Below are 18,081 nucleotides of genomic sequence, written 5' to 3' on the forward strand. Positions count from 1 at the left end.
AACAGAATGAACAGCATGCAAATTCCAAACTATTTCAGAGGATAATGACCAGACTTCCGAATAAGAAAACTCAGATATAAAGTTGTGTTCAAGAGTCTGGTCTTCATATAGCTCATTATAATTCTTACTTATATGCATTTATTTATGAAGCTTATTTGTAAAAACAGCTTTGTCCCTTGCCCTGCTCCATGTCCAAAAGTGGTATGATAAACTGGAGTTCTTCAAAGGTAGAACCCCTAGAAAGAATGTCCATAAATTACCAAAGAAGCAAGAGAGGAGAAAAATCTTTGACCTGGACACAGCCTACAGGACAGTGGAATCATGGAAGTGTGCCAAAGCAGCAATGTTAGCTTTAAAAATGCTGTTGAGATGCAGACCAAAAAAACCAACCAAAACTGTGATTATCAGACAGAATCAGTCTATTGACCTGTCTACAAGAAGACTACTACTGTAACAGGAAGGAAAACACTGATTTACCCTCTGGGCAAACTAAACTACAACAAAAGCCACAAGAAGGACAGGAGAAAGACAGGAGAAGGAGCCCTTTGCCAAAGAACACGACACTTGGTTCAGTTTATCACAAGAACTGAACTAGAGTACGACCAACACAGTATACTCTAACAAGCAATAAAGCTATCTGTCCATCACAGGAAAAGGGTGAAAGGAAGTTGAAATGAGACCAGATGTCAGAGAGCGCAATCATTTGTTTACATGTTTGAAGCCTATGGTGCCCCTTGAAACAAAGCTAAGATGCCGTAGCAAAACCCCAGGATCAGCTGAAACCTCTTCCCTTTTTCCCTTACAAGGAAGGTTGGAACTCACATGGACCGGCATGTTGAAATAATCAGACTTGAAGTTATCAGCCATTTCACCAAAGCTCTGGAGAGTATATTCCCTGACAGCTTGTTCAAATCCAAAGGCCTCACGGGGTTTGTTGCATTCCTAGGAGACAGAACACGAAAATATTGTTCCCTGCAGCAGACTATGACACAGTTACATTTTTAGCAAAAAGCCCTGAGTCCTTACCAACCACAACAAGTTACCAGTTTTGAATGCTTTCTCAGCTGAGGGAGTCCTACCACAACGGAAACAGACCAGAATTAATGGCACAGAAGCTAATCTAACACTGGAAACCCCAATGTGACACAGTTCTGCTTTCCTGTCCAAAACTGCATTTCATCATCCACCACTGCCAGCCACAGGGACTGGGCACAAGATGCTTCGGCAGCCATAAGACATTTCTCAGGCACACTGGATTCAAGCACCTGCAGAATAACTGCACAGGAATAAACCCAGTGTTTCAGTCTTATCAAGCCAGCAAATCATCAACAGATTTGGCACTGTGAAAATATATAGGAGGAAAGAAAGAGGAAGAAGAAAATTAAAACAGTGCAACACAGCCAACAGACAAGGTTCATCTGACAGAAAACCTCCAAGTCTTCCACTGTTCTGTCCTCATTCATCCTGAGTGCAAAAAATACTCGTGTGCAATTCAGCTACTCTCTCCACTCATTTCTAGTGTGTCCTTCTCAGCTCCTTTACTCGTTTCTAGTGTGTCCTTCTCAGCTCCTTTGGAACCGACACAATGTTTATACATACAAGACACATTTCAACACAAATAAGATGCAAAACTCTGATAGCTCTTCAGTCAAAGAAACAAGACTCGGGAAAAAAAAAATCAGCAGTAGTTTCTTTTTCTTCCAGAGGAACTACCCTTAGACTATGCTCAACATTTACCAAAGTAGTTCTTAACTGGAACCTGCAGCAGAGAACCTCCAACATCTGTGAACACTGTCAAACAATGCTGACCTGAATACATATAAACAGCTCTTGCCCTATCCTTCCCAGTCTCTGTTCCAGCACCCTGCTATTAACATTACATTAAGCATCTCTACACAATTAACATTTAAAGTACAAACTGAGGCAAAAAGCACTACTGAGCACTTCAAGCATCTTTCTGCAGTTGTTTACTCTCCATTACTAACAGCTATATTTTTTTCCTTCTTTCTCTTACTTTCAATACATTTCCAGAGTTTTTCAAGCATTTTATCTATCACTTGTCAGTAACAACTTACTTGACACCTTAACTTTCCTGATTTGGTACTGACATACATATTTTCCCTTGGTACTGCTGTATCCATGTTTTTACTAGCAGTAGCAAAATTTGAGTTTCCACATTTGAAAACTACTGCAGCCACGATATTTAGTACTGTATTCTCTACATTAACTCCACATTAGATTGTTGTAGTTTCTTAATACTTCTTTAATGCTCTCTCAAGAGAACAATAAAAAATAGCTTAATCCACCATCAGCTGCACTCCAAAGGGTTATTTGCATCTTTTCCTTTGCCTGTAAAATGAATTTCCACCTCTCTCACAACAGCATTTGCCTGAGTTTATCTGACAACCCAATCTCTCAGGTCAGGGTTAGAGAGCAGCGAGCTGACCCACCCCATCACGGGGCTGCACAGCTCTCCATCCACCAGCACAAGAGCACAGCAGAAGGCAGGGGCTGAGAAGGGAACTGGGCACATATACACAGTGCACAGCTGCCCCTTTTGGAGAAAACACTGCCTAAACAGTTAAAGCCAGTCACAAACTCACAGGTTTAGAAACAGTAAGCTTCTTCCCCTGAATCCTACATCTACCAGCTTTCTGAGCTGGTGAAATTTGTTTCCTTAAGACAGATACCAAGCCAATCAAGTGCTGTTTGCTGCCTTTAAGCTGCTGAGCAGTCACCTCTTGGAACTTGGTAGCTCTTTCTCATTCAAAAAAAGAAATTCAACTAGCTCCTGCTTTCAGAGCCTGAAGAGTTGTTTTTGTTTGAACCAAATCTGAAATTGCTACAAAGTTTAAAATGGTTTCTTTCTGCTACAACCTATTCTGAGCAATGCTCTAATTACTTCCAATAATCAAAGCTCCCTGTTTTGCCCAAATTGCATTCTTTGTTACTTCACAGTTTACAAAATGTCTCATCACTGTGCTGAAACACCCATCACAACACTACAGTTCTCCATAATTTACCACTGCCAGCATAAATTGAGTTTCAGCCCTTAGCATACAAAGGGCAAAGCTTTAGCTGTCACATGGCCATATAACAAACAAAGGTTATGCCCAAGCTCTAGAAGGAATGTTTCTCTCTCCTTATGACTCATCATCCAAGAAGATTCATGGCTCATCTTGACAATATTGCAAAACAAACTACATCTTCTACACATATGGATTGGCATTGAGCTGAACTGCTCTTCTGATCTTTCCAGGTACACAGGTATACACAGAAAGCTTGAGTAGTTCTTGAACTATACCTCAGCAACACACTTTGGACACCTCCAGTCACCCTTGGGTACATCAGGTAGAGGAGGAATCAAGCAAAAAGTGTGGTAGCTGTCATCACATCCATCACACAGTAGCAGTTTGTCCTCATTGTTTCCTCTACCACAAAATAAGCAAACGTAGAGATCAACCTGTGGAGAAAAAAAGAAAAAAAAAGTTCCAAAAAGTTCCCCTTCTGGAATATGCCCTCCTTAAACTAAGGAACAAAGGATGTAATCCTGGAGTCTGATGTATGAACATCAACACAGTCTCCTCTGGTGCTTGAGCAGCATTGAAAAGGAATCATTGTGCTTCAGTTTCCCAAAGCAGCAGTAAGCAGGGGACACAGGGACTTTAGGTGCTGCAAAATAGCTATCCAGTTCAGTTGAGTCATTGTTTCCTATCTAACTCAAGTAGCACCTCATTTATGTTACTCTAAGGCAAAAAAGAGCAGGTTACAGTGTTTAGAACTCTGACTCTTTGGGCCTCTGTCACGGCAAATAATTCAAACCAAATCTCTACAAAGAATGCATGGCTGAGGAGAAGCTCAAAGCAATAGTTCAGAAAGATATACATCATCACTTGCAACAGTATAGTGATATCTTTGCAATGAAAAAGAGGAGATAAATTCACAAACCTACAGATTTCAATCTAAAAATCCAAGGGGAAGGGGAGGAAACTGCATATAAAGATACCAACTTCTTTCTCATTTTCTCCAAAGCAAAGGATACAAACTCCAAATGATCCCAATACAATACCAATTTCCACACTTATGTGTTCAAGACAATCTCTCAACAAAAACAACACTAACTGGGAGACATTTTCTGGGACCAAAGAGAAAACAGTATCAACAGGTTCAAAGATTTCCTTGCTGTAACTTCCTGTATTGTCCAAAGGACTTTAATTAAATATAAACATTTAATATAGTACTGAATACCTGTAACAATCTAAATGAAAAATCCTGTCTATTATTTTAGCACAACTAAAAAATTACCTTATGTATAAATGTTTCCTAATAACATGAGCTTCATGAATAACACCTGCTCCAAATTCTGCTACTACTCCTGCCAGTCACTAGCAACTCAGGTACAGCTCAAAGTAACACCACAGACAGTGGGACAGTCTGTTTGGGGACCTGTTAATTTCATCAACATGTCACAAACACATGTGCTTTTCAGCTGCTTAGGTTCAGTTGTGTTAAATATTTGATGTCAACCCAATCTTTAGTTACACCAGCCTAGTTAGGTATGCAACCTCCCAGCTATGCAGTAACATCCTTAAGAAGACTTCTCAGGTTTCTTAAGAAACTCTTTTAAAAAACAGTGCAGCTCTAAGAGACATAGCATTCTGCCCAATTGAAAAAAAACCACACACTCATCCTCATGAAGTATCATGTCTGTGTGAAACACCAAACCAGCAATCTTTAGTTACACCAGCCTAGTTAGGTATGCAACCTCCCAGCTATGCAGTAACATCCTTAAGAAGACTTCTCAGGTTTCTTAAGAAACTCTTTTAAAAAACAGTGCAGCTCTAAGAGACATAGCATTCTGCCCAATTGAAAAAAAACCACACACTCATCCTCATGAAGTATCATGTCTGTGTGAAACACCAAACCAGTTTGCTGCACCCCACACACTCATCCTCATGGAGTGTCATGTCTGTGTGAAACACCAAACCAGCTACTTTTGCTGCAAGTATATAAATGGGAGGGAGAGTGTATTTCTAGGTTCTCTTCCCAAGACCAACAGCACATTAGAATAGCTATCCTAATCATAGAACCATCAGGGCTGGAGAAGACCTCTAAGATCATCAAGTCTGACCACTAACCTGTCACTGCTGTAACCTCTAAACACTGAACCATATCCTCCAGCACCAGATCCAGACACCTCTGAAACTTCCAGGGGTGGGGACTCCACCACCTCCCCAGGCAATATTCCAGTGCCTGAACACCCTCACAGGGAAAACATTTCTCCTAACACCTAATCTGAGGCTGCCCTGGCTCAGCTCAAAGCTATTCCCTGAGTCCTCTCCCTGCAGCCCTGGCAGGAGACCAACCCCTGCCCCTGGGGGGGTGGGACTAGATGATAGTCCCTCTCCTGTCAGGGAGTTGGAGAGAGCCATGAAGTCACCCCTGAGCCTCCTCTCAAGGCTAAACAAACCCAACTCCCTCTGCCCTTCCTCACACCAATGTTTTCTAGACCTTTTATGAGCCCAAGATGATGCTCACTAGCTATCTGTCACCCATAGTACCTCCTTCTGCCCAAATTCTTCGTAACATACGCAATCTCCGTTATCGTAAGTTATGATCTGTCAAACAAAAACTGCACTGACAAAAGTCTTCACAAGGAACAGATCCATGGTTATGCAATAACTACAAACAAGCCTCCAGGCCACGTAACAAAGCAGAGTAAGACTGATGATATACAACTAGATGCATTAAGGGGAGAGAAAAGGGAATAAAAAGGTGTACTTTATCTCACAGTTAGCATTTCACAGAAATAAAAATCAATTTTACAGTTAGCATTTGACAAAAAGATAAATTAATGAGGGTTGAAGCATAAACAAACCTGCACCACAGTAATTGTTGGACAAAAGTCATAAAAGGTTAATGCATCCCCTGTGCATTTCGGACTCCTTTCCTTGAAGATCTCTTATCCTGGACAAAAGTCATAAAAGGTTAACACATCCCCTGTGCATTTTGGACTCCTTTCCTTGAAGATCTCTTATCCAAGGATTAAAAAGAAAGTGTGTAATGAAACTGCACAGATAACTAAAAACATTCTAACTTGGTTGCAGTGGCACAGTGATCTGGATTTTAAATAGCCAACCTTTTGCATTTTCTCCCCCAGGAGGCATTTCCACATAGAAAAGTAACATTACTAGAGTCTTTGGGTTGCCTTGGCTTTCTGTGGCTGAAATTTAAAATAAGTTCTTTTAAGTGTTCTCAGGTTAAGAATAAAAATGAACAGATAAAACTTCAGTGAAGAGTCTAATTCTTTCGACACTAAAAGCATGCAGCTTGATTCATGGCTGCACATACATGCTAAATCATGACACTTTTTAAATGCAGGAATTCATGTGGTCTGAAAGACATTAAGAACAATTGTACACTGCTTTTCCATGGCCAAACATCAGAACACTAAACATGTTATTCTTCCCCTTTGGGGTTTCTCTTGCATAGACTCGTATGGTGACTAATTTAAACTCTAAACAGAGAAGACAGGAAAGGTGGAATTGCTATAATAAACTCCTCAAAATATCTTGCAAGGAAGAGAAGTAGTATTATATTTGTTCTACAAAGGGCAGCTTAAACAGAAAATTAACTGCTGAAGACTGTTAAGCACGTGGCAAGTATGATGAGCAAAAAGCTTCACACTGCAAACGCCTTCCTGTCCAAAAGGCTGAAACAGAAACCTGAACCACAGACCATTATTCAAAATGCTGTTCTCTCTTCCCTAACAGTATCACCTGATGCAATGTGCATTCATTCAGCTATCTGGAAGAGTGGGAGCTGTTCAGGGAAAAAAGCCTGAGTAAATCAACCCATTCCTTACTATCAGAAATCACAGCAGAGGAATCAAACTTACGAAGTTGACAGCAAGAGTCCCTTTGCGTTGCCTCATCTGCATTCCAAACGCTTCCGATCTGCTTCCCTTGCGTCTTCGTGTCACCTCATCTTGAAGCAAAATGAAGTTAAATAAATATTCATATCACATCAAGATAGGCTTAACTTGCAAAATGAACACATATCCAGCCTGGTACCCTGCTTTTCAGGTCAGAAACTACCTGACAGTCCAAAGAAAGCAAAACTATCACGTCATCCCTGGCCAATCTAAAATCAACAAGGATTAGGAAAAGCATTTTGTTTATCCTCATGGGTGATCCCAATTGCCTCAAGAAACAGAGCAAATTACATTCATAATTTGTGCTCTTAGCTGGCAGGATCAGTTTCAGCATTACCCAATCTGGTTCTGCCTTACAACACACAGCTCATGTAACAGCTACGTCATTGTTATTGCTACTATACAATACATAAAGAGCTGAAACTCTGCCAAGTTACATGGAGCAGCCTGTAAATCTTTCTTGTGAATGGAACCCTAGAACACTTAGCTTTCTTTCTCCAGTTTTGATTTGCTTACTTCTTAATGCTTCCTCTAGAGACATTCAGCAAGACTTAACAGACTCACTACTTTACAAAGCAAAGAGCCCAAGATTTAATTACCCTCTTTATCCTTGGCTCCCAATGTCAGTCCCATCATCTTGGGTCCAGCTCCAAAGATCTGCAATTTCTTTAGCTCAGTGTTTCTACTCATTTCTCCTGTCTCTGCCTAAAATCAAAAACAAGACCACATCAGCACAAACCACCAATATTTCCCCTCCAGGTTTCCTCTTAATTTATATTCCACTCTCCCACAACATCTGCTCATCCAAAGAATGGAAACAGAAGCATGGAAGAACATGATTTTTCTGTTTCTAAAGCCAATGGACATATGCAAAAGGAGCAAAAATGAGCATTTTCGTCCCAACTTCCCAAATTATTTCCCATCTAGTACTACAGACCATCCACAGAAAGTCACCTATACAGTAAACAAGAGAGCCAAACTTGACATCTAGCAAAATATAACAAGAATGCCCCAGCAACATTTTCCAGCATGACTGGGATTCAGACAAGTGACTGGATTTTAACACAGTTTCTATAGGATTTTGTTATCTGCTTCCTTGAGTAGAAACATCCACATGACACTAATGGGTTCCAAACAACCTCCTTCAGCTTGGCTGTTCCTGGGTTTATTTGTGATGAAATGTTACGAGTACAACTCCGATCACAGCTACTCATGTTGCAGCCTCAAACTCAGAGGTGAAAAGTCCCATTTGGTGACAGTTCCATGCCCCTGCCACTGTTGCTTCCTGAAGTCTTCTGTTCAACTGAACTTCTTCCTGTTTCCCATTGCTGACCTACCCCATTTTCCTACATCACTGCCACAACTGTAATAAAAAGCCCAACAAAGAAAATACACTGCTTTCACCTGCAACACAATCACCTTGACAGTTTTCTTTATGCTGCCTCCTTACACTTTGAAAACCCTTTTTAAGCTGGTATAGGTCATTAAACACTCACTGTTCAAAGATTTTCCTCCTGAACTTCACTGATCCTAAAAGATCCTATCAAATCTGTCAGTTTTGAAGTATCTAATTTTAATGGGGTTATTCTTCAAGTAACTTCCTGATGATACTTCATCTGTTATTTTTCAAAGTCATGGCCTGATATATCACATATGTCCCTTGGGGTGACATGCCCACAGATTTTACTTAATGAACAAAAAAAAAAAAACACTCTTCCAAAAGAGCGTTTAAGGTAAGTTCAAATACATTTGCAATAAAGATTAAAAGAGAAATATTATTTCCATTTTTTCAACCCAAATCAGCTGCTTTTCTTGCTTCCAGAAGACAAGAGATATCATTTCCTAGGCATGATTACTGTATGAAATATTTAGTAATATTTAGAGTCCCTGCCTCACTGAACGGAGTACGCAGTATGCGAATCAGCATCTTTCCAAACTAATTACTGCTGAGATTCTAATTCTGAACATTCAAATTAAATGCTATTAAATTATTTTCACTTTAGATACATTACCAACTCTGTAAGCTCACTGTGAAACTGCACACTAACTGGAAAATTTCTGCTCATCAATTCCTCACTTTTTGGCCAACAAGCCATAAGGAAACACATGGAGATTTCCTAGTCCCTCATTTACCACTGAAATTCATTACCAACTCATTCATTCTCTCGACTCATAGACCCTGACAGAATCACCTCTCAGCACAGCCACCACCAGCATTTATGAGCAATCTCCACAATTTGCCTCTCCTGCAACTGTGACCTAAGATAGTTTTCTCAATGAGACACAAAAAGTAATTTTCCTATCCTATTTACTAAAAGCAACATTAACAGGCAGCAACCACTCTTCAGTTTTACAGCTCTGCTTAAAAATGCATTACCTAAATATATTTTCATAGCTTTTTGCCCAGATTTACTTGGATTCCACTAAACCTAAGTGGGTGAAATCCATTCATGCTCAGGTGGAAAAAGCCACACAGCTCTGAAAAAGAGCAGTTCATATATTGAAATGGGAATGTTCTTTAAAAATGAGATTCCTACGTAACCTGTCAGTACCCTGGCAGTGTTTGAGGTTAAGGTGTGAATACCAAAAGGCCTCAGGAGAACCACTGAGTACTCTTTCTGCAGTGCCCTTTAAGAGTATGCAAAAAAACCCTACTCAAAACTGTGAGCATACAGAAGTGGCAATGGTGCATTCCTTGCTGTGTTCTCACTACTATCAACACAAAATTCCATCTCACTTTTGCATTATATTTTCTCCATGTAAGTGAAATGAACTTGATTCAACTGATTCCATTCTCATCTCCCCTTTGTCCTGAAGGATACAGACGTAGTTTTGATTCTTTCACCTTCACAACTGAAGGGCTATTTGGGAACACAGGCCAATCCTAGGAAGATGATCCAGCTACCTAGGATTTGCACATTATCTTTCTCTGTTGCCCCACCCTTGTCAACTATAAAACATTTGCATTCCCACTCCTCCAGCCCCAGTGAGCAAGAACTCAATAGTTACAAACAAGAATCAAAATATTTACATGTTTGGGGCATTTGTCAGCATCTCCCACTGCTACTCTCATGGAAGGCAATCTTTCAAATCAAAAAAATAATTGAAACTTATTCTATTATGTCATTCTGCAACTAACCAAACTTGTAAACGAAACCGGAAAGATATACTACTTAGAACTGGGTTTAATTTTGTGAGAAAATTCTCTGGCCATGAATTTAATGACCCCAGAAAAGACAGTACTTTTTGTTCCAGTACTGCATTTCTCCACCAGAAATGACTATGATGTAACCTCATGAGCCAAATCCCCTGTTGATTAAAATACACCCTAACAGATCATCTGTGAAAATATACCAACTACTCTTTTCTAATACAGTATTCTCCTAAATTCAACCCTTCCTAAAGGATATTCTCTTTTCCTAAATGAATTAATTCTACTTTTTGTTGTCCTTTCTTTACAAGCCTTTAGGAACTCAGTTGCCCTTCTCAGATATTTGTGAATTCTTTCTTCAGAGAAAAGAGTAAAGAATGAAATTTATTTTTGAGCGGAATCTCTCATCGTCAAATCATCCTCTTCCTATTCAGAGACAATGTTTACAACTGACATTTGACTGTAGTATCCAAAGATTCCCAAACCATGTTTCACAAAGGAGAATACTCATTTCCTATTTTCTTTCATTTTTCACATTCTCTAATAATCCTAAAATTTGCTTTCTGAAAATCTGCCACCCCCTTCTACTACTGAGGATCTTTGTTTATTTCAGTCATTTCTGATTACCACCTTTATCATAGAACCATCAGGGTTGGAGGAGACCTTTAATATCAAGTCCAACCATTAACCTGTCACTGCTGTAACCCTAAACCCTAAACCATACCCTCCAGTGTCAGACCCAGACACTTCCTAAACACCTCCAGGGGTGGTGACTCCACCACCTCCCTGGGCAATATTCCAGTGCCTGAACACCCTAACAGGGAAAACATTTCTCCTAACATCTCCTCTGACTCTGCCCTGCCTCAGCTCAGGACCATTCCATCTACTCCTGCAGCTATGGCAGGAGAGACCATTCCCCAACCTCACTCCAGCCTGTCAAGGAGTTGCAGAGCCAGGAGGTCACCCCTGAGCCTCTTCACCAGACTAAACAAACCCAACTCCCTCAGCCCTTCCTCGTGTACTCCAGCCCTTTGCTGCCCTTGGCTGGACTCACTCCAGAGCCTCAATGGCCTTTGGGCAGTGAGTGCCCAAAGCTGAGCACAGCACTGAGCTGGGACCTCCCCAGTGCCCAGTGCAGGGGGATGACACTGCCCTAGTGCTGCTGCCACACTGTGCCTGAGCCAGGTCAAGTTGCCCTTGGCCTTCCTGGCCACCTCAGCACACTGTTGGCTCACACTGAGCTGCTGCCACCAGCATTCCCAAGTCCTTTCTGACCAACATCAATTGAACCACTCTTCCCTCAGCTTGGAGCTGCATGGGGCTGTTGTGTCCCAAGGGCAGGACCAGCACTGAGCCTTACTGAATCAGTAAGGCTTATATTTTCTTATTCATTACCCATTTATAGTTAAGTTATCTGCAAGAAGCAGCAGAGGATTTTTGGAAAGTACTTTCAGCACTTGGAAAAGATCTGCTGAGTTGTGGGGCCTGTGGAGTTATCCATGCTCACTACCCAGGCATTAGACTACTTGGCACACTACAGACAGATCATTCAGATGTTTCAGCTAAAGCAGAATGACATTTATGTAGCAGGTTTTTACACTATTTACATATCACCTGTTCTCTGAAGACTACGCAGACAATCCCTGGTACAATTCCAGGTAAGCACTTCAAACAATAAACAGAGTCCTGTCTACAGTGAGGAGGTGCCCTGAAATCTGGAACAATTTCTGCATGTTCTCAGATATCCACCTTCCACCATTTGGGGATGTTCTAGGGATGACTTAAGATAGTTATACATAGCTTGCAACACCGCCAAGAACTACTTCTCCTGGCAAGTAGGTTGAGTTTTTCCTCGTTTCATCCATTTTAATAACTAATGCTTAAGAGACAGCTTGGCTACAAGCCTAATAAAAGGCATTTAAATGTATATATTTACTTTCTGGAGATGATCCAAATAAAATCATGTCTCATTTCCAAAATGCAGACCCTCTAAACAAAATGAAGCAGCTATACAGTGCCAGGATCACCACAGAATCATTTTTCCGCCAAGGAGAAATGACAAGTATCATTATTCTACCGAAATCAGCAGAAAAGGTCCCACAGGATCTTAATACCACAGTGACACTTCTACACCCTTTTCCTGCAATATTTGTTCAAATCCGAAGCAGAATTCACACAGTGAATGACTGCTGCAGTGTTCTCAGTGTTCCTGGATAGCTCACTAACAATACTCTGTTTGAGAGATCTGGTAAAATCACAGCCTGGGACTGCTTGTGTCATGCATTGTTACATGGCTATGATAAATAACATTAAGTCAGCTTCAGAAGGCTGAGAAAACAGATAGAAAAGACAATTCAGGCTAATCAATTGTGACATCAGAGAAAAAGGTGAAAGTTTATAAATGATACACATCTCAGTGACAAGAAAGATGCATTTGGGAAAAAAAAAAAAAAGCAGTTTAAGAGCATTTGAAAGCAACTTTGTGGTGCTTAAACTAAGTGTAGAATGGCATGAAGCAAGTAAGCCAGCCGGTCGCACATCAATCCAGCCAGCAGGGAACCAGCAGGCCTCATGTGAACAGCCCAGGGGGCTGCCTGCCACAGACACCGCTGGAAAAAGGTGGAGGCTGCTTTAAACAGAGCAAGAGAGCCATCAGGACAAGATCCCACAATTGTTTCTAATGAGACAGTGTTTAAAGTGCTGGTGATTCAGTCTGAATTGAGATTTACTGGGAAGTACTCCCAGGATTTAGTATCACCTAATAGAGTACCAGGAGTTCCTAGAACACCAGTAACTCAGAAGGAAACAAAACTGCTTTTCAGGAGAAAAACTGTAGAAATCCTATATAGTTCCAGCCACCACTAATCATCATTCACATACCTGTTGCATTTCTTCAGAAAAGCAGTCTGCCCAGCTTGAGATAGTTCCAAGTGCAATTCCACAATTAACCAAGACTTACCTACACATATTTGCATTTGTGTAACTAAGGGGCATATTTGAAAAAGCTTTAAACAACTTTTAGAACTGTGCACAAGCAGAAGCTTCAACATCATTTCACAAACAGCTTTCTATCTGTTTTGTTTTCACAGATACATTCATTACCAAGGTGCTTAGGCCACCTGCCAATAAACAAAAAGCAGCTTTTAGAAGATTTGACATAAACAATGCATCTACCATACCAAACCAGGTCTCAGACACAACCTTCACCGGATTTTCTTTAAATGAAGACTGCTTCCTGGTGGTGCTTTTGAGCAGGATCCCACAGCCAAAGGCTGTTTCACTAGTGGGAGGAGTAAGTCCTGTGTGTGCAAGAGCCGATTAATAGCGGTACCTGGGATTTGACACGCCTGGTTCTCTTCAGCACGACATTCATCCTTGAGGCCTGCTTCGGGGAAGCCTGGGCATCTGAGCTGAGCTCCTCTGCCTCCACCTTCTCCTTAAGATCCATGTTAGGCTTCTGGATGCCCTAGAGGATCAGAGCACGAGACACCGTGTTGACTGGTCAGGCAGTGCTAACCATAGCGTGGCCTGCGAATCACTGTTTGCTATGAAACCGGAGGAGTGAAATCACACAGTACTGCATACACCAAGTGGACAAGAGGCCAATTAATCTACACACTCTTCAAATAAGGAAACTGAATCTCAACTAACAGCTTATCAAGAGAAGAAGACATTTTCCAATTAATCATATCACCTTTTGCCTTGTGTATCTTCACAACAGGGTTGGCCTCAGTCCTATGAAGAAATGGCTACCAGAAAATAACTACACGAGATCACATTACAACTTCTAGCACTATTCTGTCCCAGGCAAGCACAAGGGGTGGTTCTAGCTTAGTTCTCAAATCTGAAGCTTCTAAAAGCATAGACCCTCTGTCCCAGTTTGGTATGCAGTAACCAGCATTCCACATGCCCTTTGGGTCCCTCCTCACATCGTGCAAGTCTCACCATAAGGCTGACCCCAGACTGGAAGAGCTCGTAGGGGTACAAGATCCGTTCATAGTGAGACTTGAGTAAGGACCCTGTGCCTTTTCCCGGCAGGTAGCCAAGCCGACTTGCCACTTTAGACCATTTCTTCTCTTTAGTGACTACTTCAAAGCCTCCTTTGCTGGCAACAATCTGAAATGCACAAACGAAGAAGTTAAGGGTTCTGAGCTGCTCCCACCAACTTACATCAAACCAAGAGTCACTGAAACCAACCAATGTTAAAAGGTTCTATGAAAAACTGACAGAATCCCGAATGCAGCTTGTGTTTTCTGAAGGACTAGTACTTTAATAACTAAGCACTTCTTTCTCAAAGCATTCAGCATGACAATTTGCATAGTAAATACACATTGCATACTGCCCCAGGCAGGAAGAGTCCAACAGTTAAAATTTATGACATGTTGGTGAAAATACAAACCCCAACCATCAGAACAAACTGAAAAGTTAACTCTCACCAGACTTGTACTCTGACGCAAAACACAAGTCTGGCCAGAAGCTGAGCCCATTCTAACAGACCCCAGGCAGAAGGGAGTGCTGAAGCTGAGAACTTCAGTGTTAGAGAAACTCTCACAAAACCCTGAATGGAAGAGAGATTACCATAAAGAGAGGAAAGACTAAATTTACCTTCCAAGTCACTCAGTTCAGTTTTTACACCTGACTTAAATGGTTTTGAGACCAGTAATTCACATATAGAACTATCACTGCTTACATTTCATTTGTGTATAGAATGAAAAACAACAGCTCATTTGCCTCCAAGCAATGATCATAACAGCATATGAGCTGCTTCCTCAGAAACATTGGCAGCATTTCCACTGCCTCCGTTCCTTGCAGTTTCACTGCCAAGTAGCTTGAAATACAAATGGATCATAATTTCCTTTACATTACTGTAAGACTAATACCATGTCTACAGCAGTGTAGTTTTACATTGCGTTTCTTTACACACAAGGACCAAATTTCATGCTTAATGTTTCAGACTGTCACAAACCTCAACACAAAAACATTTTGTTACTGGAGTGAAATTTCTGCTTTGCTTTTGAGGATGAGGTAAATTCAAAAGTCTAATTGCAAGAGTGCATTAAATCTGTTTATTCTGGTTCCTCCAATACTGAGAGATAATTGCATCATATTGATCAGTCCTTTTCCCTATACTTACAGAAGAGTTCTAAAAGAGCCATTTTAAATTAAACCATTCCTAAATTTCAATTTATCTTCAAAATTTCCATGAAAATTTGATTTCTAGAATTATCTATACATGAACAATGGCTAGAGAAGCCAATAATGAACTAAATGAGCTTAGACCTGCAAATCTGCAGCCAACTAAAAGGTTCCATCTCCCAACAGTGACCCAGATAGTTCCCAGTAGCCTGTGATACTCTGCATATCCCAATAAACCACCACAGACATAAAAAGAAAAAAAGTAACTGAAAGACATTTTATCATTACCTCCAGACTTTCCAAACAATATGACTTCTTTCTTTAGAGATAAAGTCTATTCAGATCTTTACATTCTTACTTACCTAAGGCAAGGAAACCTTGATGGGCAAAGGAAACTGCTGCTCTAAACTAGAAGCACTAGAACTACCACAACTTCAGTCCTTACCCTGCAAGAAGAAATCTGCCTCTTTATATTAACAAGCATCCTTAGCAACTAAGTTCATCATAGTACATCTATTTTGCCAGTGCAAAAGCAAATTCCAACAGAGCTTTAATTTGTGTGCAAACTCTGAAAGACATCACACCAAAAATAAGTGTAGTAGTATAAACGTCTGGTCAGCCTTAAGCCTAGTCTGTTTCAAAAACTAAAACTCTCCCTGAAATGGACATTGTAAGTTCTCAGAGAAGCATGTTTAAATCACATGGAGAACCTCTACTGAGAGAGAGAAGAGAGCAATTACAGCAACAATTCAATACAGAATTGCTAGGTCAGAGCTGAGCTGCACATAAATACACTGCTGCCTTCTCAGAGAACACCCCAAACTCCTGCAGCTGCACCCCTGCAAAAAGGAGAACCAAACTGCAAGTGGCTAGCTGCCATCTGCATGTTCAAGCTGCACAAGGTAATGAAGACATGCTGTGTAAGATCCAGCCAAAGGCAACTGATTAAACCGTGCTTCATATGTCTGCCATGACCATTCAAATTAGAAATCTTCTTTCACTATAATTTTCCCACTCCTTTAATCTTGGCCTAAATGAGACTAATGCTGTAAAACAAGCCCTCCCTGTTGTTTGGCTTCTTGAGCTTGAATGAAAAATGAGGTCCCTGTCTGACCAATTACTGTCCACCATTACTTACCTTGCTCAGACCATAGAGATCCAGTATTTTTCTCTCAACCACAGGGATTTTTAAATTGGATCCTTGGAGTTCCCAAAATTTTGCTAACTGATCCAAGAAGTCCAGCTTCACTCTTGTCATTGCCTGCAATCAATAAAGGCAGACAATCATGTGTGTCCCAATACAAGTGTGACAAAACCAAGACAGAATATGTTAAGTTCCTATAGTGTTTACACTTTCAACACGCAACTGGGCAAGTAAGGCATTTCTTAGTCACGTAAAAACCCCCAGAAATAAAGAAAGTGATAAAAAGACCTTTACAAACAGAAAATTGTATATGCTTTTCTCTCTGCACTTAAGAGCTTATAAACCAAACTCCTACCCAACAATTTCTTGGTTTGAAACTAAAATGCATACTTACAAAAAAATCAGCATTTCAGGGAGAAACACAAGAGCAATTATTAAAATGCACATTGGTGGGGAGGGGGAGACTTAAAAACAGGGTTTATATATGCCTTAACCATGCAGAAGCGCCTCCTGCTTGGAGTATTTCTGGAGTACTCACATCACTTTCCATAAGGAGACCCATTTACAAGCCAAATGATACATGATTTTGGTGTGTGAACAGCACAAGGCTTTGAGAAATGTTGTGGAGAAAAGGAAAAACCAGGACAGAGTGGAACCCATAATGGAACTCATACTGCTTTCAAGAAAGCTCAAATAAATTTTTTGAACCAGAACATTAACCAACTCTAATAAGCTTATTAAAAAAATCACTTCATTTTAAGGCTTAAAAGGCATTATGGAGACAGTATAAGGTATCCAGAGAAATAAATATTTCAAGAGGAAAAACAGTCACTGCCTGTGGATCTCTGAAGGCTAGACACTGGCTGCTCTTACTACACACATGGTATTTAGAATTCATCTTAACATTTCCAGTTGAATATGAAAAACTTGTGGTTATTTTGGGTTAAAATAAAATAAAAAACAGACTTTTCTCAAAGCCATGGAGAGCTGTTTTATATGAGTTCTGCCACTGCCAAGTATAAACACTGATGTGGTCTAAGGGTTTGTAAAGTAACCCCTATCCAGAGACCTGCCAAGATGCAGATCCCAAGCAGGGAGACCTGCTGTTCTCAGTACAGACACAGACTCTCTGAGGAATAGCAGAGCTCACCTCCAGTTCGTTCAGGCGCTGGATCCGCGGGGTGAAGCGAAAGCTCTGCACTTCGCATGCAAACGGAGGCTGCCAGTCCTGCATGGGGACAGAGACACTGCAGTGCTGCACCACACAGGCATGAAACCAGCAGGCCCTGAGATGGCTGAGCAAACAAGCTTCCAACTGCACGTGAGCTTCCCAGTACAACTGGTGATATCACTCTCCAGTTTTAAGACATTCCTGTGCTTATACAATAATGTTCCTCCCACAGTATTTTAGCTCAAAGAAAGATGCTCACAGAATTAAAAATGCAAAAGAAAACAAGGTTCAAAGCATTTCAGTGTGCACTCCCTCATGCCAAGTCTCAATCTGAGGGGGGACCCTGCAGCTCACTGGTTCACTTTCAAAAAGCTCCATGTATGCTGCACACTGACAAGTTCTCAGTGCCTACAGCCACCACAGAGCACACTGTAACACACCTAACGTGCTCATGTTTGTCTGCAGGCACTGCAGTAAAGACAAGACCCACAGTCAGGAGCCCTATTCTGTAACAGAAGTGCAGCCTAAAACAATGACCTTCTCAA

General features: G+C 40.9%; 1 protein-coding gene across 1 annotated transcript in view; it reads right to left on the reverse strand.

The window, feature by feature from the left end:
• Nucleotides 1-17,599, reverse strand: part of LOC103799603 (lysine-specific demethylase 5A-like) — a gene marked incomplete at its 3' end in the record, with an annotated part of 19,830 nt that extends 2,231 nt beyond the window's left edge. Inside the window, exons 1-8 of the mRNA XM_009071943.1 lie at nt 17,516-17,599; nt 16,360-16,482; nt 14,031-14,201; nt 13,417-13,551; nt 7,534-7,639; nt 6,899-6,987; nt 3,305-3,463; nt 823-942 (exon numbers count right to left, since the gene is read on the reverse strand). Coding sequence (XP_009070191.1) covers nt 823-942; nt 3,305-3,463; nt 6,899-6,987; nt 7,534-7,639; nt 13,417-13,551; nt 14,031-14,201; nt 16,360-16,482; nt 17,516-17,599 — 987 coding nt within the window. The remainder of the gene's footprint in view (nt 1-822; nt 943-3,304; nt 3,464-6,898; nt 6,988-7,533; nt 7,640-13,416; nt 13,552-14,030; nt 14,202-16,359; nt 16,483-17,515) is intronic.
• Between the last annotated feature and the right edge of the window lie 482 nt (nt 17,600-18,081).

Source organism: Acanthisitta chloris, unplaced genomic scaffold, assembly GCF_000695815.1.
Source record: "Acanthisitta chloris isolate BGI_N310 unplaced genomic scaffold, ASM69581v1 scaffold12290, whole genome shotgun sequence".
In the NCBI taxonomy this organism is placed as follows: Eukaryota; Metazoa; Chordata; class Aves; order Passeriformes; family Acanthisittidae; genus Acanthisitta; species Acanthisitta chloris.